General features: G+C 35.1%; 2 protein-coding genes across 5 annotated transcripts; both read right to left on the bottom strand.

Moving 5' to 3' along the window:
• Positions 1–396: 396 nt before the first annotated feature.
• LOC118042270 (peroxisomal membrane protein 11D) lies at positions 397–3,991 on the bottom strand. 4 transcript variants are annotated; one of them, XM_035049887.2, is made up of 9 exons: positions 3,802–3,991; positions 3,273–3,347; positions 2,506–2,715; positions 2,095–2,169; positions 1,934–2,008; positions 1,755–1,835; positions 1,573–1,647; positions 1,312–1,485; positions 397–674 (listed from the first exon to the last, which is right to left on the bottom strand). In XM_035049887.2, the coding sequence occupies exons 3-9, from the start codon at positions 2,695–2,697 to the stop codon at positions 639–641; spliced, it is 708 nt and encodes a 235-aa protein (XP_034905778.1). In that variant the 5' UTR covers positions 2,698–2,715; positions 3,273–3,347; positions 3,802–3,991; the 3' UTR covers positions 397–638. The 4 variants fall into 4 exon arrangements, with proteins under 4 accessions (XP_034905778.1, XP_034905779.1, XP_034905781.1 ...); XM_035049888.2 differs by lacking the exon at positions 3,273–3,347 and having other exon boundaries at positions 3,699–3,991; XM_035049890.2 differs by lacking the exon at positions 3,273–3,347 and having other exon boundaries at positions 2,506–2,705.
• Positions 3,992–4,894: 903 nt separating this feature from the next.
• Positions 4,895–9,332, bottom strand: LOC118042264 (uncharacterized). The gene is made up of 3 exons (XM_035049876.2): positions 8,755–9,332; positions 8,510–8,572; positions 4,895–7,450 (listed from the first exon to the last, which is right to left on the bottom strand). The coding sequence occupies exon 3, from the start codon at positions 7,402–7,404 to the stop codon at positions 5,722–5,724; it is 1,683 nt and encodes a 560-aa protein (XP_034905767.1). The 5' UTR covers positions 7,405–7,450; positions 8,510–8,572; positions 8,755–9,332; the 3' UTR covers positions 4,895–5,721.
• Positions 9,333–12,726: the final 3,394 nt, after the last annotated feature.

The raw sequence follows: 12,726 nt of genomic DNA, 5'->3' as shown, positions 1-12,726 counted from the left end.
ACTCACCATACTCACAAAGTTAAAAGACTCGGGATGTTATTACATGAAATTAAAAAATTGAGGATTTATAATAGCATATTAACTGATGGACACGGTGACAATCTAACAAAGATAACGAGAAACAAATACCTCATCAACAAAACCAAACACCCAAGAACGCAGAAACAAAACATAAAATGCATACCACCGAGCTTAGATGATGATGTTTGGCCAGGTAGGTTAACTTGAACATAATCATTTATACAAGAATTATGAACGCATGTGGAAAGGCCAAAAAAATGCCACCCTACTTTAGGCATATGTGCAAAACTGTGATCCGATGGAATTTAGTTTAGTGTAGAGCCCTCCCCAAGACAAGAATTAGCAGGTCAGCTGCTATGATTGTAGAGCAAAATATGAACCAGAGATTACATTTGCAGAATTATCATTACTACTGCAAGATAGATTGTAATGGACTGTGAATTGTGACCAACAAGGGTGCTGAATAATAGTGAGAACTAAATAGGTAAATAACCTTCCAAGTCACCCACAAGATGGCAAGAAGGTAAAAAGCTTTACACCAACACGGGTTTATCACATAGTTCAAATAATTATTGAGATGACATTTTTGACTTCTTGAGCAGAACAGGCTCGTGTCTTCAATTTGTCTTTGGCTTTTGTGGTGATGGAAGCAGCTGCATGGCAGAAAGAATATCCATCAGTAAAAAGCGCGCGCATTACCATCTAAAACTTCGGGGAACTTCAATTTTAAAAAACAAAATCCAAAGAAAGCAAGTTCAACCCAGCAGTGCTTCATACAATGCATGCAGATTCATGGTAAAACTCTGTCTCTATCACTCAGACACTCAAATACTCAGATGAGCACGCTCATACATCACAGCACCCTTCTCCCTCATTTGGTTAGAACTGGTTCGATTGCCAATGTCACCGCCCCTCATCATCATATGTCAGGCAAGATTTTGTTTTAAAGAAAATATCAAAACAGTTTACTATGTTGAAATGACGACCAAAAAAAATAATTAACTTAAAAAATGCCAATTAAATATAGTTTATGAAAAGCACAGCAGTTTTTTTTGGTTGTTCAGTTATAGAAAAATGTACTCTCTAAAAACTAAAAGCATCAAATTTACACCGACACTATTCAGAGATGCAAAGGGAGGAAGCAAAGGGGGTGAAGAGTCGAAATTGAATCTTGGATTGGGCAGGAGATATGCTTTAGTGGGCAATCCATAGCCAATCTCAAAAAAGTAAAGTAATATACTGATGATTCCCCGGTTACCAATGAAAACAGTGCATGAGAAGAATGGATACCTGGTAGCAAGAGATTAGAGAGGTAACAACTCCAAAAGCTCCTGTAACACGAGGAGTGACTTTCTTGGGTGCCAATTGAAGTAGCCCAACAGCAACTACAATGTCCATGGCTGATTTGACAAGGGCTAGAGACCTTTCATTTGATTTTTTAAGTTTGGCACGGTATTGCTCATTCTGTTCTCAGAAAGGACCACCAATAAGAATGCCTTATTACATGAAAGCATTTAAACAATCAACCTGATACGACAATGATGTACATACATGATGTTTTTCACCATCCTTAAGCTCCTTCTCTAACTTCTTCACTGACGCAGAAAGCCTCCCAAGCTCCCCAACCTGATGTAGAAATGGTGGAAGATGTCATAGAAATCATCTTCAGCTTGCAAAAAGACGCTCATTCCCTCAATTTATAAGAGAAGAAAAGGAAGTGAAAAGCTACAAACCTCAACCAAAGTAGTACAAATTGAGGATCCCATCCAACAGAAAAGGGATATTCGGCCAATTAGGTCAACACGCTCTTTGTTCTGTAAATATCAAGACTTCTCAGGTTTCTAACTAATGCTTCTCATATAATTTCATTCTGAAACATTAAACGATTAAAATAGAGCGCAGCATTTCATACCTTGTAAATGCCACTTCTTCCAAGCCAAACAATTTGATCAAGAAACAAGAAAGTTGACAACAACGCATTTTTGGACTGAAATAAGCATCCAATTGTTAAAGCCACCACCATGAAGACAGTGATAATGTAACAAAAACATTTTATTAACAAATCATTCTTACCTTTCCCAATAAAACGAGAGGCAAGGGGGTCCCTTGAGAAACTGGACTAATAAGACCATGCAGGTCATTGACAAACTGCAATTGGACAAGATCAAGAAGCATGATAAAATTTACCAAATCATAAATACAAGAAGAATGCTTTCATTCCGCTTCATAGAATGACCACATGAAACACTGCCAAATGTAGGTGCTTCAGCATTTTCATTCATTCCACTAGTTCTTTCTAGGAACAAAATGGACAACCAATTTAAAGTACCTTTTCGGCTTCCATTTACTGAACAATTATATATGTTTTTGGTTACAGAAAGAAAGACAGGAAAAAGTTCTACATTTCCTAGATTTGAAGGGATATAAACAAAGCCAGATGTAATTCCACTTAATCATATCTAATGTTATATCATATAATTCTACCTTAAAAAGACGAAAAACTTTCCGAGCTAAGCTGGTTGATTTGTCAACATTTTGGGCGGTACCAGGCTGTCCATCGCTCAAGAATTTTGAACCATATTGAATTGCCCGACAAATCTTGTCCCTGGCTTCAGCCTTATTCAGATACAGAACTATAAGAGCAAGTTCTGCTCTGGTTGCATCTAGTGTACTCATCTTTTATCCTGATCAAACCTGCAAAATCAATTAATGACCTATCCTTGGAACTCAAGAAGTAATAGAGTTTTAACATAATTAAACAAAGCAAACATTCCATCATGAAAAAATGAAGAGAAACGCAAAAACAAAACTCAGAAAAATCATCTCCGTGGAAATAAATTCTCGGGATCCTTTCTTAGACTGTGCCAATGGCTGTTTATTACAAAAAAAATGTCCTCTAAACAATCTTTTAACAAATTCAACAAAGTAAAGCTATAATAAATTGTCTAAATCCAATAAACATAAGATAAAAATCATTGCAGTTATCAGATTAGGAACACTCATTCCTTAACTATAATTTCAAAACGAAATCTTTTAAACCTAATCCGCACAATAGAGAGCAATCGAGGCGTATACTTATAGCACCTCAAAGTTTACTCTCTTTGATATATCATAGACAAGCAACCCATGCAATCTTCTTTAACAACAAAAAAACAATTCCAGTAGATTATCACCAGTTTTTGTCATAGTTTCTTGATGAATCACCAAACACACATAACTCTTAATGAAACAATTCTCAATTTAAAACTGACCAGGTTCCCAAACTCTTTAGAAATTGAAGATTCTAGGAATCTAGTGAATTCAAAGATTGTATGCCTTTGGCCTTCCTAGTATAGAGAAAAATAATAAAAAAGAAAACGGTCAATCAGAATTCAAGCCTGAAATAATGTTACTGACCTGATTAAACAAAAATATGATATCTAGCTGAGCCCATACATATATATATATATAAGACAACAACAGTAGAAATTAAAGAAAGAAACAATATTTGCTTTTGAACCTGACAATCAGTAATTCACATCAAGAATGCAACAAAAAGAAATCACCTTTAGAACACCCAAATAAAAGTTAAGACAGGTAGCAACCTCAAAGTCATCAGCAATAAAGTTACAATGATTAAAATAACTAAGTAGAAACAAACATGAACATCCTCTAATAAATAAAGACCAAAGCTTGACCTCAGAAAAAGCACAGATCAAGAATCAAACACAGGGGGTTCGCAAATTCACTATTTCTAAGGAGAAAGAGGAGAGAGAGAGAGAGCGTGTGTGCGTGTAATACCGAAGGGAGTGCCCAGATGGATATGGCCTCGAAATTCACAATCTCTCCTTAGCCGTCTCTCTCTACAAAAGCATTGAGACTTTGTTCTCAAAGAGATAGAATTGGCAAATGCGCAGCAACCAGTGTTTTTTAAGTTTCCAGCTAATGATAGACCATGACAAGGCCATGTTTGGTGCGCTCTCTCCCAGGACTAAAATACAAAATTAATTTGTTGGCCTCCTTTTTATTCAATTCCTTGTCTCTGCATGAAATTCGAGCCATCTCTCAAATTGGTTTATCAACATCTACGGCTCTGATCACATGTACGTGTCATTATGTGAATTCTTTTGTGTGGCGACGGATGATGACGTGTATAGATAGCCTGATTTTAGACAGTGCGGTGGCTTTGCACGCAGCCCAATCTGGGAATTGCTGGGTAATGATGAAGAGTGGAGGGCGCTGTGATCCGACTAAAAATAGGGAATTACGGGTTATATCTTATTTTTTTTATTTATCAGGAAAAAAATTAAAATATTTATAAATTATTTATCGGATTCAAGTATATTATTTATTATTTATTATTTATTATTCAATAAAAAATAAAATAATTAATATATATTTAAAGCATGTATGACTTTATTAAATAACAAAATAATAAATATTATAATGTTGTTATATATATATATATATCAATCATGTTGTATTAATAAATCTAAATTTTTTAAAATATATTTATATAATATAAATATATATATTTTAAAGTAGTTTCGAATAAATTTTAAATTAAATTTACTACATTTTTCACATGTAATTATTTTTCTTACCGGCTTGCAAATTAAACTAGAGGTAGAGCAAGGACGATATTGTTTGCTAATGTGTTCCATGCAGTGTTTTATAAAGATTTAAATTTATTTTTTTAAAAAAATTATTTTAATATATTTTTTAAAAAAGGAGCGCCGTACTTTCACGCAATCCAGAATACATCCCATGTTAGGTTAGCTGCTGCCCATTCATTTTAAACGACGGATTCTGAAGGGAAAAAAGGTACCACGGTGGTGGGGCCAAGACAACAGTGCTTTAATCTACTTTTGAAGTCTACAACCGACAACATATCTTGGTAAGGTCGTATTTATATCTTCAATTTTACAGGGGCACAGCTAACATCAATGAAGTACGGGGATTTTTCTCGAAAGGTGGGATCTTTGGCTGCATCTTTCTATCTTCTCGATTAGCTTGTGAATACAAATTTAAATCACAAAAAACAAAAAGGAAGGCCTCGCCTTTTTGCTTCATGGACGATTGAATCGATTGAGGTTTCTTTCTGGCGCAACTGGGCCTTGACAGCAAATTTGAAGCATCAATGGGTGGTTCTGCTCATTAGTCTTTGCAGCACTGTACATCGAGCACAATAGTTGGGCACTAGGGGATAACACAATCATTTCCTAACTATTGAAGACGACAGTGTTTTCTTTGTCGGAATCTTCGACACCCCCAGGTGTGGATGGCAGCCCAAGAGAATTTTCAACAAAGAACCCTGAAGCTGATCACCTGTGTTGCCTTGCAGAGGCTTAAATCACCGGCTGGAACATCTTCGATTCCTTCCACGACTGAAATATGACAGTTACAATGGCCTGCCTATGGCATGAAGGTCTTTGATCTCCCCAAACATAAAGAGAAGTGGAGTAACAGAAAGAAATATGATGGCCGCAGCGCTGTCTGCGTGCGAAATATGGAAGCTAGAAGAAGAATAAAATAAGCATAACTGCATAAGAGGTTTCTTATGTATTTTTATAAATAGAACATCGATTGCATAGATTTTAGCACACTTTTGAGTGCTCTCAGCTTGTCATTGACTACTTTGTTTCGTACAGAGAATTAAACGGTGAATACATGAAGGAAACGGGAAGCGAGCTTGTCAGACAAAAGTAGATTTTCGTCTCTCTATTTCTTACCGAACAAACTTCTTAATTTCCTTCTTTCTAATCGCTCGAGTAGCTTTTTAGCGCCAGGGATGTCCATCTCAGTGAGCTTCTTGAGATATCCAATCGCTCCATATGAAATCATCAACCTCTTACGTTTCTTACTCGAAGCGAGTGATGCAAGGGACGCTACAGCATATTTCTTTGCAGTGTTCTGTGGACTTGGATCAAGCAATTGCACTAGATTTGGCACGCTTTTATCATCCCTTTTAACTTCTCTTCGGTTCTGGGAAAGGGATACCAAACTCGAAATTGCTTGCGCAGAAACCTCTCTAACACTGTTTGATTTAGCCTCGAGCAATTTTATAAGAAGAGGGATGCACCCAGCTTCACCCACCAATTTTTTCATATCTGCGGAGGTGCAAACCCTGCAAATTGCAGATGCAGCAGCCTGTTGGGCACCCAGTGATCCAGACCTGAGCACATGAACCAAACGGGGTATAAAACCACAAGATACCAGCATTTCCGTAGAAACCGAGCTAACCAAATTCCTTAATGCCCCAACTGCAGATTCTTGGGGTAGTGGACCATCAAGATATACCAACAGACTTCGAATTCCGCCTTCTGAAATAACAGCTCTTTTCAGATTGTCATTGCTGGCAGTGAGATTCTGCAAGCATTCTGCTGCATATTCTTTTGATCCCAATAAAATCCCGCAATCTAGGAGATTGATCATTACCTTCACGATCCCTTCTTCAGCTAGATCTTGTCGAACCTCAGGGACAGCTGAGATATTCTTCAACGTGCAAGCAGCTGCAGCCTGTGAAACAGAATCACCAGTTCGACAGATCTGAATCAGTGGTCGAACACCACCATGCCCAACAATTGCCCTGGCTGTTTCTGTTGACATTGACAATCTCTGGAGAGAAATTGTAGCCTTCTCTTTGCCCACAGTGCTGCCTGACTCAACAAGCCTTATGAGAGGTGGCAGAACACCCTCTGAAACAAGCCAATTCTCACAGCTTCCAGATTCTGCAAGTGAGCAGATTGCAGTAACAGTCTTTTCTCGAATGCAAGGAGAAGTTGCTGTTAACAACTGGACTAAAGCAGCAATGTTGCTCCGCCCCATAACAGCCAAAACAGTCTTTTCATCCTCTTTCATGACCTCAACAAGTGTGTCGAGAGCTCTGTGCTTCGCCTCCAAGTGCCCAATCTGAAGCCGGGCAAGCAATTCCCTTGTATTGCTGTGAATAGCAGCCTCAGGTTCTGTTGATGAGCCAGCCACAGCTGAAGGCATAGTAGCCTCGCCAAGCACCCCAGTCTTGATCAAAAGTCCACAATCTCGTAAATTCAAATCCAGTTTACCAGATAAAGCATCAAGATCACTCTGCGTCCTAAGCTTACCACAATAATTGTCACCCATACATAAGATTGCCAATTCAATTGCTTCTTTGAGTGTTTTTGACACAGCCTGCAATTGCTCCTTGCAAAGAGAGTTCTTGGAGAAGCAAGGGTGGCTTGACAAATCCGATAAACGCGATGGGATCTGCTCCAACTTCGAAATTATCATCTTCCATCTACCAGGAAAGCCCTTAACCTCCCTAGCCTTGTGCACGGCTACAGGAACAAGCTCTTGTGCATGACATAACCAGTCTTCAACTGACTGAATATCAACCACAACTTCTTTCCCTCTATCTTCCACCATGATTTCTAACGTGTACGGATCAAATTGGCCACCAGAGCTGCAATAACTGAGTTACAAAGAGAACCAAACCTTAAAGTGATGAGCTGGGCATTAAGAAACGAGGAAGGAAATGATATTTGCTTAGAAAATTCAAAGGTAGTGGAGCAGTTAAAGTCATCATACATAAATTATAAACTAAGGTTACTGGTTCTTTAAAATAAACCACAAATAAAAAACAAATACGCTAACATCAAGGGCTTCGAGAATCTTGCATGATCACACAAAGCTTGTTTAACTGAAAACAAGACTTGACCAACCAAATCAAAGTACCCTTTAAGATGCTCCCACAAATCATTTCCATGGCTTTTTAAGTGATCATTAAATGCCAACTAAAATTAAACCTAAAAGAATGCATATCCAGCAAAACACGAAACTGTTGTAATTATTATGGATCGACTCGTGAAATTGAAAGAATTTTCTTTTTTAAAGACTAAAAAATATTGCCGTCCTATTAAGACATAACACCATGCAAATACCAAAACACCCTTTCGAATACAATCTTGAGCTTGACAACTACTACGGGCCATCCGCACTAGTCAAAAATTTTGATTTGCTTTTTTGTAAATTTCTTTTTTTATGTTTTTAAATTATATGTTGATGTGAAAAATAAATTTTAAAAAATAAAAAAATATTTTAAAACATAACCGTGATATATTACCAAACACTTCCTCCCACTTCGTGATGAAGGGTACAATGGGAAGTGAAAGAAAAAATTTCTGAAACTTTACTTTTCAACCATGAAGAAGGTAGAACATGGGTATCAGATTTATCTTCTAAGCTTTGATAAGGTGATCTTGATCGATATCCAATGGTCAAGATTTCATTTTTGGATAAAAAGTTGGATTCTAGGCTGTGTATTGCCATTTTTATCCCCATAAATAGAGAGCTAGCTGGTTCAGAGAGAGAGAGACTTTCCTTTGAAGAGAAGTTACGAGTCTCTATCTACATTTGTAATATACATCAGGTGTATTTAAATTCTTCAAGATTGATTCAATAGACCAGCCCCACTACAAGTTCATTTTTATTTAGAAAAAAATTCAAATCAATAAATGCAAAATATATATACCTCAAATAGATTTGACCTTCCTCGACATTCAAAGACCTCCACAATTCAAAGCCCCTCCTGTCTCTACGAGAAGAAAATGATACAGTAAGAGAATGGAACCATTAATTATGTGAACTGACTGATCTTTAAAAACCAGATAAGAGAACCCAGTGAGACAGGGGGGGAAAGCAAAAGGGGAAAAAGATCACTTCTTTTTTTCCAAATAGGATCATAAAAAGCAAAAGAAATCAACTCCAAGAACCAACCTTTACGCCTCAGGAATCAGAATTTGTCATCTCTCCAGAAAGCAACAACCAGCTGTATAGCTTGATCTTCAACTTCTCTCTCCTTTTCTCTCTCAGTTGAAACCTGAACTGCTTCTAAAGTTCAATAACTCACAACTCTTGTCTTCAAGACTCAAACTTTATCGAAACCAGAGCTGTTTCTCTCTCGATTGAAACCAGAAACTCACTAGGAGGAACAGCAACTTTGCCTTCAAGACTCAAACTTCGTGCAAGCTAGAATTAAGGAGTGCCTCCAGAATGAACAATACCAGTTTGATCTTCAAAAGCAAAGGAATCCCACACTCACTCACTGAGAATGAGGAATGCCCAGAAGCTGCTTTTGTTTGAAAATTGAGAAACTGACACAAACGGTCGAAATCATTGTAAGAAAATAAAAGAAAAGGAAGAATCTAAGAAACTAGCAGGTCAAGTTTGAATGTAGACACTAGCAGACACAGGAGAGCATGACAAATATACTAATAACAATCACATTTAAAAATCAAACTCTCTCCCTCTCTCTCTCCAGAACTGTTTCTCTCTCTCGGCTACTGGTAAATAATGTGTCAGGCCTCTCTGTGTGCTAAAAAACATTATTTTACTACGGAGTGTACTTCCACAGAGAGAAGTTTTGTTGGGGGGTAAAATATAGTTAAGGTTCTGTATTTTAAAGAATCATCACATTGATCCCTCTAGTTTTATAATATACTACTTGATCCTTCAGTCAGGTTTGCTTAAAGGAGGGACTAATCTTAGGTAATATTCTTCGCAAAACTGCTAGTGAGCCCATTTGTTTATTTGTTTTAAATTTTGTGTAAAAAAATTACTATATATTTTAGTAATTATTAATGAGTTTTGCGTGAAAATAATAAATTTAGTCGACAAATTGAGGTGAGTTTTGGATAGAGTTTACGGGCATTCAAATTTTTCTGACAACCCTAAAAGGGATCATTATAAGATTGGGCTTTAAACTAGTACAGCTGATTTGTTAATTTTTCAAACTGCTAGATTAGAGTTTACTCTTTGTCTAGATTAATCGTGGAGCATGATTAATGGATCATTCGGCTGTGATTGTTTCTGAAATAGGGCATTTGACTGTAGAGATGTGGGTGAAATTTGAATGTGTTTTTATTTTTGAAATATTTATATAGGCCATTGACGAGGTGGAGTTTTATTTTTTTAAAAAAAGTTATCAAATTTAATTTTTTTTGAAAAATAGTACATTTGGGTGAAACTCGTTGATAATAATTATGATTTTAAAAAAAGTCGCCATGAATAGTGGTGAATAGTAATGTTTTAAAAGGTTTCAAAAAAAAAAAAGAAAAAAAAAAAGAGAGAGAAAAACAAAAAAAAACCTAAAAGCATGCCTCAAAACTTTGATAATAACATTATTAGTATCATTGAAAAAATTTTAATAAGATAAATTCAATGACATCAAGAAAGGTCATTAACTATTTTTTTTTTTTTTTGTAAATTATAAGAATGCCTATATTTAAAGAAGCACACGCGCCGTCCAAAGATATAAAGTTTTTCATATTTGAACAACACTTGTGAAGCACTCTAATAATCATTGTTAACTTTTTAAGATGACATTGAATTCATTTCATCATAATCTTTCTATGGTATCAAGAATATTATAATCAAAATTTTAGTGTAGCTAAAGAGTCTCATTCATTTTTTTTTTTTTTCTAGGGTCGAGAAGGTCAATACCACTTTGTTTTATTTTAAGCTTAAGTAGATGATATTTCATTTGCTTTAGCCTTTCTCTCTTTATTTTTAATAAATAGGTAGCAAATGATATATCATCCATTACAATAATTACAAATCACCTTAGATTATTAAAAAAGTTAAGGTCTAGGCATATTGGATCACAAAATCTAATTTTTAATTTATTTTTATTTAAAACACTCAAACGAATATTATAGGAATCTTGATAACTCAAACTTTCTCTCTCATCTCTTGACTAAAAATTTGATGTCTAAAATATACATGCCTAAAACTATAAAAACTGTACATGTTAAAAAAAATAAAACTATACCAAAGCGTATATTTTTGAGTTCCAAGAGTAGTTACAAAGGTATTATATATAGACGCATAGCTCAATTCATAGTGTTTTTATCTCTAAGTCATACATGTTTTTATATATGTGTACCCTCTTTGAATTCATAAATATTCAAAATTGAAAAGAGAAATGTATCCTAGAATAAGGTTGATTATACAATTAATTTTTTTTAATACAAAAAATTTATAAATATCAAATCGATTTACAAGACATGGTAGTCTGAATAAAAAACACAGAAATGAGCGTAGAATATAAAATAATAATAACAAAAAAAACTAAAATCAAAAGATAAGGAATGCCATGAGAGCCTCGATTTCTAATAAATTCAAAAAACTCCTGCCAACTCAACCCTAATAAGCATCAAAGAGATACAAGGGCATTTCATTAACCATTGATTTTGTGGGATTTAATTAATTAGCACTATATATATATATATATATATATATATATAAAAAAATTAAATTGCATATCTTCTTCTTTCATTCCACACGCGTAAACCTCTCTGCAAAATCTCAAACAGACACTTGACGAATCCGATTCACAATTTTCTTGCAGGGAGAGGAAGACATGTTTCTAGGATTTATTACATCTCAAGTAACAAAGGCAGGAGACACGTCACCACTTGGACATGGGTGTTTGATCCCACGTTTTAACGGTAGTTTTTTTAAAAAAATTTTTTTTTATATATTTTTAAATAAAAAAACAAACTTTATCATTATTCTTAAACTTTTCGCAGATTTACTATCCAGCTTTATTATAACCAGACACGCACAGTGCATTGACAAAGCAACATATATAATAAATAAGCTCAATGATGAATTTGAAGTTCAAATCTCCTGGCTCAAAAGGGTTGTCAACGAGAAAAGAGTTGTACCATGGAGTATAATTGTGTTTGGATTCAAATTGTGTTTTTTTAAAAAATAAAATTTTTTGTTTAAAATAAATTTTTTAATATTTAATAATTATTTTAATGTGTTAATGTAAAAAATAATAAAAAATTATTATTTTAAAATATTTTTAAATAAAAAACACTTTAAAAAACAATCAGTACAACAATCCCAAACAATTCCTAGAATGAATTATAATAACCTATAGTTACCTCAATAATTAAAAGGCATGTGTTCCTTCCAGTATGCTCTGTCGAGTAAAATAAATCCTCCCATCTCAGTGGCATGCATGGTGAAGTAGTCATGCCACTGATACTACTTTCCTAGTGAAGTAACATCCAAATCACAGCTACTTGATAACATCAAGCACGAATATTATTAGTTCCCTAGAGGAGCCATAATCTTAATATATATATATATATATATATATATATATATATATATATATATGGAAATTAGAACCATTTCTTGATTGAAAAAAAAGTAACCGTGCAAAATTATGGTTTTTAAGGATATTTTACTTCGGGCAACCAAAATTGAAAAATGCAACCCTCTTGAACCTTTGTAAAAGGATATAATTATGTAAACGGAGAGATTTGCAGATTAATAACGAGACAAGAGAAGGGATTTTTTGAGAAGGAGCAGTGAGTATGTGCATGCCAAAATGTTGCATAAAGCCGACATGCACAGCGTTACGTTCCAGTTATGCATCCACGCGTCTTGGTAGACTCGCTCTTGCCCCTCTACCAAAAAAGCTAGCTTGCTCTCGGTTCTACTGCTGCCGGCTGTGAATGGTCCCACAGTCATTGGACTTCCTCTAATGCTATATATATATATACTTCGATATATGAAAACAGGGGTTATGATAATTGAAGTGGTTATGTAATGATTAGTTGTTGTTAATGCTAACAACTCCTTGACCTCACATAAGAAGCGTTTTTAATATTGATTGAGGTCAAAACATTATTCATATCATGTTGAGTGTGTACAGCGGATGCATTTAAGAGA

Source organism: Populus alba, chromosome 2 (genome assembly GCF_005239225.2).
Source record: "Populus alba chromosome 2, ASM523922v2, whole genome shotgun sequence".
NCBI lineage: Eukaryota > Viridiplantae > Streptophyta > Magnoliopsida > Malpighiales > Salicaceae > Populus > Populus alba.
Note: the sequence above shows the minus strand (reverse complement) of the source record. Positions and strands in the feature narration are given on the sequence as shown.